The sequence below is a fragment of the Dermochelys coriacea genome, chromosome 3 (genome assembly GCF_009764565.3).
Source record: "Dermochelys coriacea isolate rDerCor1 chromosome 3, rDerCor1.pri.v4, whole genome shotgun sequence".
NCBI lineage: Eukaryota > Metazoa > Chordata > Testudines > Dermochelyidae > Dermochelys > Dermochelys coriacea.
Window position 1 is genome coordinate 91,094,848 of NC_050070.1, and position 18,748 is coordinate 91,113,595.

General features: G+C 45.1%; 1 protein-coding gene across 2 annotated transcripts in view; it reads left to right on the forward strand.

Moving 5' to 3' along the window:
* Positions 1-14,513, forward strand: part of DCBLD1 (discoidin, CUB and LCCL domain containing 1) — a 102,090-nt gene extending 87,577 nt beyond the window's left edge. For both annotated transcript variants that reach the window (XM_038395775.2, XM_043510873.1), the window contains exons 10-15: positions 4,020-4,167; positions 4,259-4,375; positions 5,466-5,556; positions 8,224-8,273; positions 9,391-9,510; positions 12,060-14,513. In XM_038395775.2, the coding sequence (XP_038251703.2) occupies positions 4,020-4,167; positions 4,259-4,375; positions 5,466-5,556; positions 8,224-8,273; positions 9,391-9,510; positions 12,060-12,574 (1,041 nt within the window). In that variant the 3' untranslated portion in view covers positions 12,575-14,513. The remainder of the gene's footprint in view (positions 1-4,019; positions 4,168-4,258; positions 4,376-5,465; positions 5,557-8,223; positions 8,274-9,390; positions 9,511-12,059) is intronic.
* The last annotated feature ends 4,235 nt before the right edge of the window (positions 14,514-18,748 follow it).

Sequence of the window (18,748 nt, forward strand, 5' to 3'; positions counted from 1 at the left end):
GTAAACTTCTAACTGGTTCTACGTTACTCTGTCATTTAAAAAAATCTCATAAGAAGCTGTTATACATGATCTTAAATAGAATTAATTCAGCCAGGGCTTCAGGTTTATACACTTTTCATTTAAACAAACTAATAAAAAGGTCCACTTGTAGAATAGGTTGCTGATCAGGCAGATTTTGTAAATACAATGAAGAGAATATAATCAAACAGTTCTTCTTCGAGTAGTGTCCCTATGGGTCCTCCACTCTACGTGTGCTCACCCTTGTGCTGCTGATTGGAGAACTTCGGTAGCAGTGTCTCTTGGGCCCATGCACACGCTCTCTCTCCTCCTGCTGCGCCATGAGACTAGCCAGTGAGTGCTGGCTAACCATCCTCAGTTCCTTCTCAACTGCCCCTGGCTAGGGACAGAACCTTTAGCTGTCCATTAGCAGATCATTAACTTACCTTTTCATTTGAAAATCTTTAACTTTTAGAAATCTTTTAGCTTTCTTCTGACTATTTGGCTGTGCCTAAAAGAAGAAAGAAAAGACTTTATTTTTGAGTTACCCTTCTCCAAGGCTGGTGGGGTCATGCCCAGCTCTCGGGCTTCAAACGTCACACTTGCAGTGACGTGATCCCAGTCATGCATAAGCTCTCCCAGTGCACTCGCTGCCTTCATGAGGGCTGACATACATCCTTCAAGAGAATCATCTTTATGGAGGCGGCTCTCTGACCCCAGCCCTCCAGTAGATGTGAGTCTTCCCCTCAACCTTCGACTTTGAAGGATAGTGGGTCGAAGAAACGGTCCAGGGATGCCTCTCACAAGTTGAAAAAGAGAGCAGGAAGTCCCCTGAATGAGCCCAGGAATAGCTGAAAGTGATCACCATCCCATTTGTTGTCCTTTGCGCCGCCAGCACCGAGATCATCTAACACCCATGCCTCATGGCAACCATCGTTGTCTGGTACTGTTGATAGGCCCACAGACTCTTTGGGCACAGGCATTGACTCTTGGGCACAGAGAGAGAACGGCAAACATCCCAGTATGCAAGCTGACAGTACCACCAGTGGCACTGGGCCATCTGGCACTGGAGAGATCAGCACACTCAGGGCGATACTCTCCTTCCGCAGTGGGATAAGGGCCTTCTTTTCCCCTTCCCTTCATTTCCTCTTCTGCTGAAGGGTCTGCTAAAGATAAAGAGGGGACGGAGCTTATATAATTTTGATTGCTCCCACGTGGCCGCGACAGACCTGGTACTCTTACCTGATGCAGCTCATGATGTACCCACTGATCTCCGTTCTGGCCACTTCGCACCATCTCTCTCAAGGTGTTCCACACATTCCATCCTTGGGATCCTCTGTCTCAAAGCATGGCTCCTACATGGTCACAGCACCTAGAGAGCTTCTGCTCAAAGGAAGCACAGGAGGTTCTACTGCACAGCAGAAAGTCCTCCACACAATGCACTTACCAGCAGAAATGGTTCAGGTTCCAGATTTGGTGCATGTCTCAACAAATCTCCCTGGTGTCAGCAACTCTTCCACATATTCTGGAATATGCCCTGACCCTGAAAAAATAGGGGTTATCCCTGAGCTCTCTCAGGGTCCACCTAGCAACTATTACGGTATTTCACCAGCCCATAGAGAGGTGCTCAGTACTATCGCACCTGATCATTAAAAGGCTCCTTAAGGGAATGTCATAAATATAAAGGGTAACCACCGTTCTATATACAGAACTATAAAATCCCTCCTGGCCAGAGGCAAAACTCTTTCACCTGTAAAGGGTTAAGAAGCTAAGATAACCTCACTGGCACCTGACCAAAATGACCAATGAGGAGACAAGTTACTTTTAAAGCTGGAGGGGCTGGAACAAAGGGTCTGTCTGTCTGTCTGTGTGAGGCTTTTGCTGGGAATAGAACAGGAATGGAGTATTAGAACTTGTTAGTAAGTAATCTAGCTGGAAATGCTTTAGATTTCCTTTTGTTTAAATGGCTGGTAAATAAGCTGTGCTGAATGGAATGTATATTCCTGTTCGTGTGTCGTTTTGTAACTTAAGGTTTTGCCTAAAGGGATTCTCTGTTTTGAATCTGATTACCCTGTAAGGTATTTACCATCCTGATTTTACAGAGATGAATCTTTTACTTTTTCTTTAATTAAAATTCTTCTTTTAAGATCCTGATTGCTTTTTCATTGTTCTTAAGATCCAAGGGTTTGGGTCTGTGTTCACCTATGCAAATTGGTGAGGATTTTTATCAAGCCTTCCCCAGGAAAGGGGGTGTAGGGCTTGGGGGGATATTTTGGGGGAAAGACACTTCTCCAAGTGGTCTCTTTCCCTGTTCTTTGTTTAACACGTTTGGTGGTGGCAGCATAGGGTTCAAGGACAAGGCAAAGTTTGTCCCTTGGGGAAGTTTTTAACCTAAGCTGGTAAGAATAAGCTTAGGGGGTCTTTCATGCAGGTCCCCACATCTGTACCCTAGAGTTCAGAGTGGGGAAGGAACCTTGACAGGGAATAACAAACCTCTTCCCTCAACCTTGACTTCCTATCCCCTCAGGACCTAAACCTAGTGCTGAAAGGACTGACCAGGCTCCCCCTTCGAACCTATGGCTTCCTGTTCACTAGTATACCAGTCGATGAAAACAGCTTTTCTGATTGCAGTTACCTTGGCTAGAAGAATAGGGGAAATAGCTGCTCTGATGGCGTATCCCCTGTACAGTGTTTTTCCCTGACAAGGTTACACTTAGGCCGCATCCAAAGTTCATCTCTAAAGTTACCTCTTTGTTTCACATGAATCAGTCTATTCCCCTTCCCTCCTTCTACTCCAAGCTTCACCGAGACAATAGGGAGGCCATGCTCCATATTGTTCTTAGGAGAGCCCTTGCATCCTACCTCAATAGGACAAAGGCCTTCAGGAAGTCCCCTAGACTGTTCCTCTCTATGGCGGAAAGGTGTAAGGGCTCAGCGATATCAGCCCAAAGACTTTCCATTTGGGTCTTGAATTGAATCAGACAGTGCTACCAAATTCATAACATGACCCCTCTGGACTCGATCTGTATACAGTCCACGAGATCAATCTCCTCATCTGTCGCCTTCCTCAGGAATGTCCCCATCTCAGAGATCTACAGAGCAGCAACATGGGCCTCAGCCAGCACCTTTGCAGAACATTATGCAATCACAAGGGTCTCTACCTCTGATGCCATCTTTGGCTCCACAGTACTGTTATCTGTGACAAACCTGACTCCGAAGTCCCAGGCCTCCATGTGGGGCACTGCTCAGTCACTTAGAGTGGAGCACCCATGGGGACACTACTCGAAGAAGAAGTTACTCACCTTGTGCAGTAACGATGGTTCTTCGAGATGTGTCCCCCTATGGGTGTTCCACTACCCGTCCTTCTCCCCTCTCTTTCTGAGTTCTCATTGACTCTGCGGCAGCGAAGAAACTGAGGACAGTTAGCCAACATGTGCTGGCTAGCCTCATGGCACAGCACGAGGAGAGACAGCACATGTGTGGGCCGAACAGGCACTGCTACCAAAGTTCTCCAATCATCAGTTCAGGGATGCAGATACATCTACAGTGGATCACCCATAGCGGGACACACATCTTGAAGAACCATCATTACTGCACAAGGTGAGTAACTTCTTTTTGGTCACTCATTTAGATTTTGCTGAAGAAAAGAAGTAGTTTACAAAACATTTTTCATGATTTGATTTCAATAAAAAGTTTTGTTTTGCTTTTGATGCAGGAGGTATTGTTAATTCAAACACAGTAGCATGCATTAGCACAATGCTGATCAGAAAATGAAAATGACAAGTCTTATTTCTTTGTCCAAGCTGAATTAAGCGCAAAATGTGAACTTTAGCAAAAACTGTAAAGTAAATTTCTTTTAAAATTTACTTCTAATAGTCTTAAAGTTGCAACACAGTTTAAGATATTTTTGAATGAGTTTTAGGTTGACAAGGGTCCCTCTTTAAATGTAGGATGTTCTGTATTTTTAACAAACTCACCCTGAAAACAGAGCAATTAAAGAGTTTATGTGCTTTACGTTACAGGTATTCCAAGGCAACTCTAATTATGGGGACCTAGTACGCAATAATTTTATCCCTCCTATAGTGGCCCGATACGTGCGCATCATTCCACAGACCTGGCACCAAAGAATAGCATTGAAGGTGGAGATGATTGGTTGTCGAATAACGCAAGGTAAGTAGTAAGCAATACTTTCCGGAGCCAGTGGAGCAATGGAATCCCAAAACCCACGACAGCTCAGTTGTTTTCCCTTTTCCTTTTGCAGCTAACAACTCATTTACTCACCCAATGTGGCAAAGACCAAGTCAAAGCACAGGTGTAGCAGTTGGAAAAGAAGACAGAACCATCACAGAACCCATCCCGTCGGAAGACACTAGCTTAGGTAACACTAGAACAGTACTGTCTCTCTAAAATGTGCCATCTTTTTGAGACGTGTACTTCCTGTTCTACCAGGCATCTACACTTTGCCAGATCCAACTGTTCCCATCTGATCAGTGTTCTTTAATGGTTATATTCAAATGTGAGGATGAGGAGAGTCCTCTTTGCTTCTTTATGAAGGATAAAGAGAACTTGAAATCCTTAATTTGTTTTTAAACCTTCTATATATCAGGACTTACCATCCCTATTTTGTCTCCTTTGATGGACTCAGAAAAATTGATTGATATATCTTGCTCAGACCTTTGAAGGGACAGTAATGTTGATTTTTTCTTTTTAACAAAGAACTTTTCTTCCAGATGTTCTTCAGGTGTTTGACTCTAACAGAAGTAACTGATACCAATGGGCTCAGACAAGCATTTGCCAGTGGATTTCAAAGATATTTAATGATAGCAGAGGATGGAGAGACTCGGGACTCTTCTTCAACCTTTCCCTGACCTGTCTTTTCCCCACCTCTGGCTCCTTGTCACAGTCCTGTTCTCTTTGCCTACCCAGCTCCAGTCACACTTTACAGGTTTCTCATCCCTGTCTCCTTGCCCAGTCAGTTCTAGTCTACCCCTCCAGGCTCTTCTTTCAGTCTGTTTCTCTCCCCTCCCCCTAAGACTGGTTCCCAGTCCTGCTCTCCCTCCCTGAGTTCATCTTGTATCGGTCCCCTTTCCCCCACAAAGTTACTAGCAATTGAAAATAAGGTCTTTATAATGGGAGTGTCAGGGGCAACCTTAATAGGTGGTTCTACCAGCCTAGACTATCATAAGAAAGAATTTACTTTTGGAAGGATGTATACAGATATTGAGCAACACAGAGACCTAGAGAAAATGGGTTTAGCTCCTTCGGGATCAATACAGCTGCACGTATTTACATCAAATCTAAATTTGGCTCACCGCCTCCTGCAGTATTGTGCCTTCACTTTCTCATGCACTCTCGAATCAAGATTTTTATCATCTATTCATTTTCAGGGTATTTTTCTTAAAACAAAACGTATCTAGCTCTGGAAACCTGTGCCTGTGTTACCTTTGTTATATTTTTTTTCCCTGCAGGGTTAAAACTTACAGCTATAGTTGTCCCGGTCCTAGCTGGACTGTGTCTGTTCCTGCTCTCTGGGATTTGTATCTGTGCAGCCATACGAAAGTAAGAGATTTTATTTTTCATCATCTAAATTAAAACAGCTGCAATGGTATAGCTCGGGGGTTCTCAATCTTTTGCTTTCTGAGCCCCCCTCAACATGCTATAAAAATTCCATGGCTCAGCTGTGCCACAACTGTTTTTCTGCAGGTATACAAAAGCCAGGGCCAGCGTTAATGGGAAGCAAGCAAGGCAATTGCCCGGGGCCCCATGCCATAGGCGGCCCTGTGAAGCTAAGGACTTGTCTACACTGGCACTTTACAGTGCTGCAACTTTCTTGCTCAGGGCTGTGAAAAACCACGCCCTTGAGCCCAGCAAGTTTCAGCGCTGTAAAGTGCCAGTGTAGACAGTGCTGAGAGCCCGTGCCCCTCGTGGAGGTGGGTTTTTTAGTGTGCTGGAAGAGCTCTCTCCCAGCGATCTGCTGCGACCACACAAGCCATGTTAAAGCGCTACTGTGGTAGCGCTTTAACGTTGCCAGTGTAGACTAGCCAAATACAGAGGTGATGTAAAATAGCACCCTTTACGCTAGCTCAGATTCTGATGTAATTGGTTAATCTGCTCAAACCTACCTACCCCCATTTACTGACTAATAACGGAGTCTAGGCTGGTGTAACTTGCACACCTAGGAACCAAAAGAAAGTAGAGTGGAAGCTATTTTAATTGTTGTCTTATCCCCCCCTTATTGGTGGTGTTGCTACATTCATCTCTGCTGGTTCCTTGATATGTGAATTAGACCAGCTTTGACTCAGTGGGTCAAATTCAGAGCTGCCATGTAAGGGGGTGCATAAAACATATGTTGGGAAGTAAAGCTCAGCAGCTGTCACACACATTGAGAGGGCTGGAAAAAGGTAAATTTCACTCGCGTAGACTCCCCCAGGTCTTCCATTAATTTGAGCTCTGCCCAGTGGATACAAATGTCAGCAGATGAAGTTTGGGGGTAAGGACAAAGTTCCCTTTGACATCACCTCCCTATGAAAAGGGTTTGCATCTCCTCAGAGTCCAGTACCAAATCTAGGGTTTCTAACAACTGTGCAAAGAATTCAGGATAGCAATCCTAACACAACCAGGAAGATAACATCCGAGCTGGCATACAGGGACATGAACAAACCAAATGACCTGCTAAGAGATCACCATTTTCCAGTGCCGTTTCCCAGCTCAAACAGCTGGGGGGAAACAAATGTAACAAGTTTCAGAGTAGCAGCCGTGTTTAGTCTGTATCCGCAAAAAGAACAGGAGTACTTGTGGCACATTGGAGACTAACTAACAAATTTATTAGAGCATAAACTTTTGTGGGCTACAGCCCACTTCATCGGATGCATAGAATGGAACATATATAGATATACATATACAGATAAGTTGGAAGTTACCATACAAACTGTGAGAGGCTAATTAGTTAAGATGAGTTATTATCAGCAGGAGAAAAAATCTTTTGTAGTGATAATCGAGATGGCCCATTTAGACAGTTGACAAGAAGGTGTGAGGATACTTAAGGAAACAGATTAAAAATGTGTTATGACCCAGCCACACCCAGTCTCTATTCAAGCCTAAGTTAATGGTATCTAGTTTTCATATTAATTCAAGCTCAGCAGTTTCTCCTTGGAGTCTGCTTTTGAAGCTTTTCTGTTGCAGAATTGCCACCCTTAAATCTTTTACTGAGTAGCCAGAGAGGTTGAAGTGTTCTCCTACCGGTTTTTGAACGTTATGATTCCTGATGTCAGATTTGTGTCCATTTATTCTTTTGCATAGAGACTATCCAGTTTGGCCAATGTACATGCAGAGGGGCATTGCTGGCACATGATGGCATATATCACATTGGTAGATGTACAGATGAACGATGGCGTGACTAATGTGATTAGGTCCTGTGATGGTGTCACTTGAATAAATATGTGGACAGAGTTGGCATCGGGCTTTGTTGCAAGGATAGGTTCCTGTCTTAGTGTTTTTGTTGTGTGGTGTGTGGTTGCTGGTGAGAATTTGCTTCAGGTTGGGGGGCTGTCTGTAAGCGAGGACTGGTCTGTCTCCCAAGATCTGTGAGAGTGAGGGATCATTTTTCAGGATAGGTTTTAATCTTTGACGATGCGGTGGAGAAGTTTTAGTTGGGGGTTGAAGGTGACAGCTAGTGGTGGTATGTTATTTTCTTTGTTGGGCCTGTCTTGTAGTAGGTGACTTCTGGGTACTCTTCTGGCTCTGTCAATCTGTTTTTTCACTTCAGCTGGTGGGTATTCTACTTTTAAGAATGCTTGATAGAGATCTTGTAGGTGTTTGTCTCTGTCTGAGGGATTAGAGCAAATGCGGTTGTATCTTAGAGCTTGGCTGTAGACAATGGATCGTGTGGTGTGTCCTGGATGGAAGCTGGAGGCATGTAGGTAAGTATAGCGATCAGTAGGTTTCCGTTATAGGATGGTGTTTATGTGACCATCGCTTATTAGCCCAGTAGTGTCCAGGAAATGGACCGCTTGTGTGGATTGGTCTAGGATGAGGTTGATGGTGGGATGGAAATTGTAACAAGATTCAGCATTCATGTCCCCTACTGTAATAAGTGCTGTTACCCAGAAACTAATGGGGGATGATTTTCCTCACCTGGTAAACACGATGGTTCACTCCACTGACAATAAGGCATGAAGGTGAAGTGCTGTGAGGGACAAAACCTTACAACATATTCCTGCCTTACAGGAGAGAGGCAAAAGAAGGTGCTTATGGCTCATCTGATGCACAACACACAGGTTAGTGGAGAATCATGCTCTCTCCTTTCTATGGGTTGATGGGAAGGATCAAACAATTGAACATCAGTTGCATCATTTTCCTTTCGTTTTAATTCACAGTATCACAAAGGGATTAGGGAAAATGATACCACTACTAATGCCACCTGAAAACAGCAGCCATAGCAATACAGTTATGTAGCTTCCACAACAGATATGCAATTAGCAAGTGAAAGAGAGACTTTGGGTCACAAACTTTGAGAGTGTTCCCACTGGAAAAAAACACCTACCCTCCAGCAAATTGCCCCTTTCTTTTCCCTCTTCTGCAGCACAGAGGTTAGCCTCTCCCTAAGGAGGCCAAGACATGGTTTTAATGTGGCTTCCTCTGCTGACCCTCTCCCTAATTCCTAAAAAAAAAAAGCCCAATAATACTGAATTGTGCTTCATTCATCATATTTGAAGAGAATATTGGCTGGGGGGATTTTGCTTTTGGAAGATGTCTGCAAACATCCTTTTGAAGTGACATCTTTTGTGTCTCAGTTGATTAGGCTGTCTAGGGCGGGTTTCATTTAGGGTAGGAAATCTGAGTTCAACTGCTATTTAGTTCCTCTAGTGGAGCACCCTGCTCCTCTGCCAATTAGATGGTGAAACATCCATCTGAAACATAAGAAAGCAAAGGATATTAACTTCCCCTCCACTTGTCTCTGAAGTAATCTTGAAACAGATCAACACAGAATACTCCTCTCTCAACAGGTGCCAAAGGATAATACTTATTCCGTGAGGGGGGAGGGTCCGAGAGCCCAGTCTCCAGCCTAAGCCTGAATATCTACACTGCAAGTTCATAATTCCGATGCCCAGACCTCAGTCGGCTGCAGGTGTTTTACTGAAGTGTAGACTTGCCTTAAATGTTCAGGTGGACCCTGCTGCCATGCACTAAAATTTCCCTAGTGCACTTTAATTTACTCCTGTTTCAAAGCAGTGTAATTCAAAGTGTACTGGTTAGTGCACAGCAGCAAGGTCCACACGGACACTTAATGCACGGCAGGCTTGTGCAGGGTAGATTTACACCCCAGCTTCCCGTGAACTAAGTGTTCATTTGGACAAGCCTTTAATGTTTTCTGCGTTCATTTATTTCTTCTAGGTTGTTGGAAACAGATCAAGAAGCCCTTTGTCAGACATCAATCAACAGAATTTACCATCAGCTATAATAATGAAAAGGAGACTCCACAAAAGCTGGATCTAGTCACAAGTGACATGGCAGGTAACAGTTACATTATTTGAGATGGATTCACCTTCTTCTGGATGTATAGTATATAATGGGGAGAGGGGCAGGCAAAACTATCTGAGCAAAACTCTGGCTGCATCAAGAGTAAGCATGTGAGGCAGGATCCAAGAATTAATGTGCCTACCCTTGTGCATTGAACTAGTGAAATGGGAGTCTATATTGGAAAAATGTACAGAAGATCTCTCAACTCTCTCTCTCTCTCTCTCTCTCTCTCTCTCTCTCTCTCTCTCTCTCTCTCTCTTTTTAGTTTTGAAATTAAAACGTCCCTCCATAATGTAGAGAGAGATTTGTTTTCTCCATGTGAAACCGTTATAATTTAAGTGATAGACGCAATACAAAAACCTGACTAGAATAGACTAGATTGCCATTGCTGATTGGGATTTTCTGTTTCTTTAGTCCTGTTTGTATTTAATGTCTTATTTCTTCAAAAAAGTTGAGTGACCTGAACAAAGAGTCAGTTTCTCCAATAGTTTGATCTGTGGCCTAATGCCCAACTAGAGATCTTATTGAGACCTCTGTTCATGTCACTTCGTGCCTGAACCACTGTGGAAGCCAGGCCCCCTGAAGTCAATGTAGTTAAGTAAAACAATGATGTATTAATCTGCTGTGTTAGCTTAGCTGCAACTCATTGTTTGGACAGAGCAAATTCCAGCCATCAGTCCCTGTTTGCATCCCAAAAGGATTCTTCATTCCTTCTCTAAGCACCTCTTGTCCCTGGCTATGTTTTCTCTGTCTAGAAAGGTTAGTGAGCCCAACCATTTTATGGGATCAGTCAGCACTGCATGGATCTTCCCTGCAAGACTAATTTGCTATCCCCAGCATCCCAAAATTCCAGCTTGCCTTTGATATCAGTTGTCAGAGAAATGCAGTGAAGACCAAATAAAATAAACTGTGACTAGGGTTTAATTTGAATTCCATATGACACTACCATGGATGTACTGGTGCTAGCTGTAACAGGATCCTTCTGAATAAATAATGTTACGATGGTCTATAAAAAGTATATTATATGAGAGGGTGAGTAAATATTACTTGTACATGTGGTTATGTGAAGAGATACCCTGCACGAATCCATGCTTTTTGCCTAATGGCCAATGCTTTATAGAAGGTTCCAAGCACTCATGCCATGGGGAGAAAATTTCTAAATTCTGGGGATTTATAAAAGGCAATGTTTGAGATTTGGTATTTTATGTATACTGGCATTAAAAGCAAATGGTAAATCTGAAAAAAGTGAGTTAATCCCAGGAATGTGTGCTGAAGGCACAGGTTGTGGAGGGCATTCACCTTAGAAATACGTTTTTTTTTAAAATCCCTGATATAATTCTTCACTGTCAAATTGTCTAGTTTACTAGTTCCTAAAGAAATCCCAAAATGGATCAGGATACTTTATCAAATCCTATTAGGAGTTCCATGGAACTAAAGCTGGGAGTGGCATCAGAGAATTATTTGTTATTTATTTAGTACACCAATAGTCTCAGCACTGTACAGATAAAGACAAGACCTTCACTGTCCCAAAGAGTTTACAGTGTAGTTTGAAATGCAAAACAAGAAGTGCCAGAGAATTTCAATGGGAGATGTAGGGCTGAATTCAGTTCATGTCGGAAATGAAGTGCAAAGCCAAAACAAAAACTGAATTGAACTTCTTAAGGATCACACCAAAAGTGGCAGTCTCTATCAGTGCTGTGTAACAGAGCTGTGCAGGTCAGTTCATCTGCAAAGAGAAGAGGACAGATTTTAGTCTCTTAGTTTCAGGCTAGTGAAAATGTTTCAATTTTCTCTTATTGATTTTTGTTTTTTTGGTTTTTAAGAAATTTTCACCAAGGTAATCCTTTAGCAGGGGCTTTCTTGGATTGGAGTTGCAAACACCCCTGTTGACACTGCAGATCCTCTGATCTTATCTCTGGCTCCTCCATGGGTCATTTGCTGGTTCTGATCCTCTTCCTGCTATCCTCCCAGATCTAGGTGACCTGTCCAGTAATCTCCTTCCTTGCTGTTCCCACTCTTCCCTCGCCTCCAGCTTCAAGCTGACATCACACATTACACACTTCCCTTGACCCATTGGATTCCAACACCTACCTTCCTTGGTTGTTGTCCCGTTCAGCTTTCTCCTTCCACTTGCCATTTGATTGGCCTAAGATTCCGTTTTAGTAATGCAGGAACTGGGGGCGGGGGAGGAGGTTAACCATCCTGTAGGCATCGCAGAGAACTTCTCACGTGTGAAAAGAATTCCTATCAACTTGATGCAAGTTCCCTTGCCAGACTTATCAAGAAGCCCATATCCTGCTGACACTGAACTTTTATCCTCTCTCTAGAACCATAACTACCTCTGACAAATAATGATTCCTTCACTGAATGAAGGAGGTTGCCAAGAACGGAGTTTTCTTACATTCCGAATGAGATTTCCTATTGATATAGTAGCTGGGTCTCTTAACGTTTTTAAACTCTGCTTCTATTACATTATATATGGTGAAATCAAACAAACCAATACGCTGTCTATATATTTTTGAGTTTTTAATGCTTCTTTCTAGATTATCAACAGCCTCTCATGATCGGAACTGGGATGGTAACAAGAAAAGGATCCACATTCAGACCAATGGACACAGAGGATGAGGAGAAGAAAGGTAGTTCAGAGATCGAGAACCACTATCACTGCCCGCACAGAGCTAGCCGTCATGAATATGCACTGCCCTTGACCAACCAGGAGCCTGAATATGCCACCCCTATTATAGAGAGGCATCTAGGAAGAGACAACACTTTTCCCTCTGAGAATGACTACAATGTACCTGTAATTTCTTCTGCTCATAAACATTCCCTTTCTGCTGGCAGTTTCAGTAATTCGGGTAGGACCGATGTCAGGAATGGGGACTATCAAACACCACAGAGTCTAACAAACTATGATAAACCTAAAGTTAACAGTGTTTTGACCTCGGTGAGTACTGACTATCAGAAACCGCAAACTAATTCACTAGTGAATGAGGGTTATTCAACGCCCAGAGACTGTCTAAAATCAGTAAACCAGACAGCAATGACAGCACTCTTGTGACTTGCTGATTTGAGAGATTTGCTGCTCAAGTGAACAATGTTACTATATAGCTACTGGAATGCATGTATTATAGTTTTAAAAGGATTCCACTCCAGCAGCTAGAAGACAAACTCAGCCTGTGTATATAATATTGCAGTTCTGTTATGTTGACACTTGAAGACCAGAGTACACTGATAATCACTGACTATAGCAAGGGAAAATTATCAGTGAAGACTCTTTCTGTAACTGATTTGTAATATGTGCAATTTGTACATAGTTTTTATTTAAGAAACATAACTGAGTTTTTTTCATCAGTTTTGTTCTATGTATTTAAGTGGTAGGGAAAACAGCTCTTGCAGAAGTTCCTGTACAAAAAATCTTATGCTCATCTGAACTTTATTTTATCTTCTATTATGTTAGCCGTCTTAAACTGTATTCTCCTATGGCTGTGGTGGTTCATTTCCTTTCCCATGGTAGCTGGAAATAAGGCATTTTTATAGTTTTATTCTTGAAGAGTGAAAGAAATAAAACTACTTGAAGCATAAGTGTGCACAAGAGGGTTTATGAGCAATTCCTGGTGATGCTCAAAGCAAACTTAGCTACTTTTTTAGTAGCAGTCTTTACATGCTTGGATTTAATTTGATGTTAGGATGTAAGATGAGTCTGTCCATGTTATTGTTTATCTAAAAGACAAGTGGAAAAGATCTAAACCAGTCTTAGTTCAAGCAGAGTGTTTTTTGTTGTGGTGATCACTGTAATGTCATCTTTTAAGTTTAGAGTTTTGTCCCTTTTGTCTGAAGTATTTGCAGACCAGACAGTGCAATGTGTATGTGGTTTGCTATGGCATTTAAAATTGTTGGAGATCACATCAGCAAAGTTGTTTTCAGATAGGTTGTGGGGGTTTTTTGTTTTTGTTTTGTTTTGTTTTTGTTTTGTTTTTTTTTGCTGGGAAGGTCATTCTGGATTCTTGTTTGGGCACTATACTTGCAATACATTGTGCATTGGGACCCTTCACCCACCTGGAGCCTGCCTGAAATTAACAGGGCAGGTTCTCTCTGAGTCACCTCACAGTCGGCACCCACCATCCTCTCACTCTAAGCCCCGGCCCAGGCTTGAGCTGACTCAGCCTCCCTCATGCCAAACACCCTCCCTCTCCAACCCGTTCCAGCTCGGCCCGAGCCCTGCCCCCGGGTGGCCCCCTTTGTCTTCATCCAGCCCTTGTGCCCGGGGCTGTTTTGGTGCCTGGTGCCGTGGTGGATGCAGAGGCTTTCCATTGCAGTTCTCCCTGCAACACTGGGGCCTTGTTTCATACTCAGAAGCGTATTGTAAAATGTCAAGAAGCCCTACTCTTGATGGGAGGAAGAACAATCTTGTATTGAAGGCACAGAGCTGAGAACCAGTAAGTAGCTCGCAGTTCTGTTAACAGATGTTTGGCCTTGGGCAAATCACTTAGCTTCTCAGGATCTTTAGTTTCCCCATTCATAAAATGGAAATGATATTGACCAGCCTCAGGGAGCTGTAGTGAGGCTAAATTAATTGTTTGTAAAGCGCTTTGAGATCCTTGGATGGAAGGTGCAGTAAAAGTACAAAGTATTATTACTATTATTTTATTAAAGAACATGCCATACCTGGTCCTAAAACAAGCTCTTACTAGTTTTCCTGTGCTTGTTTCACTGTGCACGTGCTATGGACTGGAATGGTGCAATGACCTTCTGCTGGTGCTGAACTAAACTAAGGGGGGTGGATGGGGGTGTGTGTTTCTCGTGTGCGGAAAAGTCAGTGTAATTATGTAGCCTTCCCATGTTCCTGTCCCTTCAATTTCTGTGAAATGTATAAAACACTTCAAGTCCTGAAGTAAAACTGCAGCAGCCTATTTGCTACACCACATTGCCGTGGTATTGTTTACTTTCTGTTGTTTACATACATGTGTAAATAAAGGACACCGACCTTTGTAACTGTATCAGGCAGGACTGGAGTCTAGCTCTGTTTTATCATCACTTCACACCCCCACTGTTGCATATCCTGTCAGAGGAGAAATTTGACAAACACCCCGAAATAGGTGTTACTTTTGCTGTAAGGAAACAGCAGTAAGGAACAGTTTTGCTGCTAATGTGATTACAGGCCTTGTTTAAAAAAAAGTATCATCACTCCACCTCATTTAGTCTCTTTGATCCGTAACTTTTGGGGTAGGAGAAGAGAGCCAAGGAAGAAACTAAGATTAAACTCCATGCTGGATTTATATAATGAGTAAGGGATGAGGGTACTCTTCTCATGAGCATGATATCAATACTCCACCCACACAATTAGTCCGACTCATTACTCCGCAAACAAGCAAAGGCTTGTACACACTCCCACTTATGTCACTCAAGGGGGTGAATAAGTCACCCCCTTGAGCGATGTAAATTACACCGACATAAGCCCCAGTGTGGGCAGCGATATGTTGGCGGGAGAGCCTCTCAGGTAGGTGGCTTTATTATCCTGACGGGAGATCTCTCTCCCATTGATAGGGCCCAATTTCACAGCCAAGAAAAACACGTCACAGACCGTGAAATAAGATCTCCCCAAAATCAGCCAGGATGGGACTTGTCTTTCCCCGACATGGCTGTTATCAGAGGGAGACCCACAGGCAGCGTGGAAGTGAAGGTGTACCGTCTACACTTCTGTGCCGCAGCAGCCCAAGGGCTGGGCTCTGGGCTTCCGCCCCCGTGGCTTTTCCCGGAGCTCGGGGCTCTAGAGCTGCGGGCTGCCCACAGCTCCTTCCACAGCTCCAGGCTACTGCTCCTCCCCTGGCACACACAACGTCTCCTGCTGGAGCTGGGAGCCACCAGGGCTCGGGGCTTCCAGCCCCCGCAACTCCTGCCCAGCTCGGGGCTGCCTGTCCACTCCCCCCCCATCTCCCCCATGGCTCCTGCCTGGGCTCGGGGACCTGGGCTGGGGGCTGCAACCTCCTGTGGCTCCAGCCAGGACTCGGGGCTTCCACCTACTGTGGCTCCAGCCAGGACTCGGGGCTTCCACCTACTGTGGCTCCTGCCCGGGTTCTGGGCCACCCAGGCTCCCAATTCTGGCTCCTGCCTGGGCTTAGAGCTTCATTTTTCAAATTGTCCAGGGCCCCATGGGCCCATGTGTTAATCCACCATTGACCTTGACTAGCAGCTTGGAACCCCCAGTTGGGGTGCTCCCAGCAGCACTGGAGAGATCGGACCTACCTCCCTCTCCAGGAGCCTCCTCCAGCTGCAGGAAACTCCACAGCTGCTGCTGTCATGGCAATTCTGCAACAACTTTGGGACCCCCCCATCCCCGGATCCAGACCCCCACAGTTACAACACTGTGAAATTTCAGGTGTAAACATCTGCAATCATGAAATTGACCAATTTTAAGACCCTGTAGCCATGAAATTGACCAAAGTGAACCCTGAATTTGGTAGGGTCCTACCCACTGGCATAGACGTGCTGCAGCTTCTAGTGTAGACTAGCCCTAAGTCATCAAAGTTATGCCCAGGCTGTCGGGAAGAGGCACTGAGATAGCGTATCAATGTCAGGCTATTAAGCGACCGATGACATGGCTTGTACTATAATAATAATCGTCTGGCACGCCTCAGCCAGTTGATTCCTACATCTGCAAAGTCCTTCTGTATGACTATCACTGTGCAGTTCGTGTTAGCACCTGCTTATTTATCATCTTGCTAGCAGCCAAACGTGCCTCAACACACAGCCTGATTAATCCCAATACAATGTTTTGTTTTTTTAATAGTCACAGGAAAGTGTTTTAAAAAACTCCCCAAATATTTTCAGTCTCCTTCCCCCACATTTTAGTGACTTGACTCTGAAGGAGTGAGTGTCATGAGGTGGGATAAGGCTAAGCTCCCAGGCTTTTTGCCACCAACCCCCGTCCTCCCCCCCCCCCCTTTTTTTTAAATGGGCCATATGCTGCTCAATCTCCACTGCAGCTTCTTAGTCACTGCTTCCTCGGTACAGTTCTGGGCACTGAGTGCAGACAGCCTATAAAGCCACACATATGCTATGCATTTGGTACACAAAGCCCATTGCACTTTCTACATCATGGAATTCTGTGTTAAGGGCCCAGCCAAGGGGCCCCGAGCCTAATGAGGGGGTGTGTGGTATTTGGTGGCTCGCTATGGGAGAAGGCAAAAAAGACAACACAGGCCAGGTCCTACAGGATTTCCAGCCCGCACAGGACTTCTGGGGTAGGCTTGAGATCTCACAGGATTTGGAGCCATAAGATCTCATGGAAGTTGGCACAAGATGCATACTCAGGGCTACTTCCTGTTTGCTGGCTTCCAGCTGGCCACCCGCCATCCCTCTCCTACCTGCCCAGATGGGACTGCAGCAGGGCAGCCTCCCTGGGCTCTACCTGCTGCTGCTGCAGGTGGGCCAGCAGCTCTGCAAGCCAGCAGGACCATGCCCACATAGCTTTCCCTTGGAGTGATTTGCTTTCATGGTGTCCCATGCAAAGCTGCTCAGGCCAGGTCCTGAGGCAAGGTAAGGGCTGCCTCAGGGGCTTGGGGTGCTAGGGCAGTGGGGGTTAGGAATTCCTAGGGAGGACAGGGCTGAGCTCCATGGCCCAGGCAGAGCCTGACTGCCTCAGGCTATGAGCCATGCCCATAAGGGACTGTTTGCTGCCCTGTGGGACTTGAAGTGGTTGCAGCACCAGCTGTTGGATGTGAGCTTGGCTGGCCTCACCTCAACCAAATGTGCCCCCAGGAGCAAACTCAAGTGTGCCCCCCAAACGTGGGGTGGAATTTATTTAGTGCCTCTGCCTTACTACGTTAGTCTAGTTGGTTCCTACCCCGGGCCCATCACTGCTCCAGCAGGGTAGCGTAGGAGCTGAGTTGATTGGCCTGATCTGGGCTTGGGGAAGACGCTTCCTGGTGTGGTTCTTGCTCCTAGTACACAGCCCCTTTCTAGCTGATCATTCCCTATGTGTGTGGTCTCCCCATACCTCCTGTGAGGCACTAGCCATGCTTGCAGCCTAAACCTAGCACAATATAGACACTGGCACTTTTGGAAGTGAAAACGGAACGCTCCGCTTCCTGGCAGTAGCTAGTGTGTCTGGGGTTCATGCTGCTGCTGGTGACTTTTTCCCTCTGAGATGTGGTCAGAAGATGGATGGAATCAAACACGTATTGAGGAGTGTCCATTTCCACTCCAGGCCCCTTTCTACTGCAATTTAAGGGGTTACAGCCCTGCTTCAGGCTGACGCACTCAGGGTTTTGCATACTTAGGGCAAACTTCCTTACTTACTTTAGTTAGGCCCTTAGCCTGCAGAGCCTGCATCATGTCTGTCCTACCCCAACAATGGGAACTTCTACTCCTAAGCATGCTGCATTCATAACTTTCCGCAGAGGTCTGGTGGCTGTCAGTGCCGATAAATCCCACAGTTCCTACAACAGGCGAAGGTTATAAAAGCTGCTTTCCCCACCCCCAAATAGTGGCTGAGTCTGTCTCCATTTTCTCTGCTCTGTCTTTTAAATTCTAACAAGCTGGCCGAGGACAATCATCTGCATTTGGAAGGCAAATACTATTCCCACACCTTACTGAGCCCTACCCCTTCCAGGGGAAACTCAAGCACTGGGGGTAAGAATAGAGCAACTGGTGAATGGTGTTTGAAAAGCTCTGGCTATGAACCATGCAGTGAGCAAACACTGGTATGAGCTGCAGGAAGAGACTTGCAAGGCAGGTTGTGCAGAACTGAGCTGGTGACTAGCCTAATTGGGCTGGTGTAATGTCTCAGCAGAAACATTCCCACACTTTCCCCTCCACAGAACCCTTCTTTATCATGACTACTTGTTGAGTAAGGCACCACCTGTCTGCTAGTATCTCTGTCACACTGGGGCTATGGCTAAACATGGTAGCCCCATGAGATTGAGCCATCTCCCCAGAAGCATGATGCAGCCTTTGCCTTTGCAGGGTTGCAGTCTGGTCTGTTAACTGGGAGACTCAAAAGGCAGCTCCTGTGAGCCCTAAATCCTAACTGGGTCCTCAAGACAAGGCATTAATGTAGGTGGGAGCTTAACCCCCTTTCCTAGACAATGTCTGGATGATTAGACTGTGCCTCACATGACTTTCGGAGTGTCCATCTCCACCTTTGCAGCTCGGGCCGGCCCAAGCACAGAACTCGCTGTAGAATTCTTCCCGGCAGAGCAGGGTTGTGGCCCCACAGACTGGCCACAGAGGG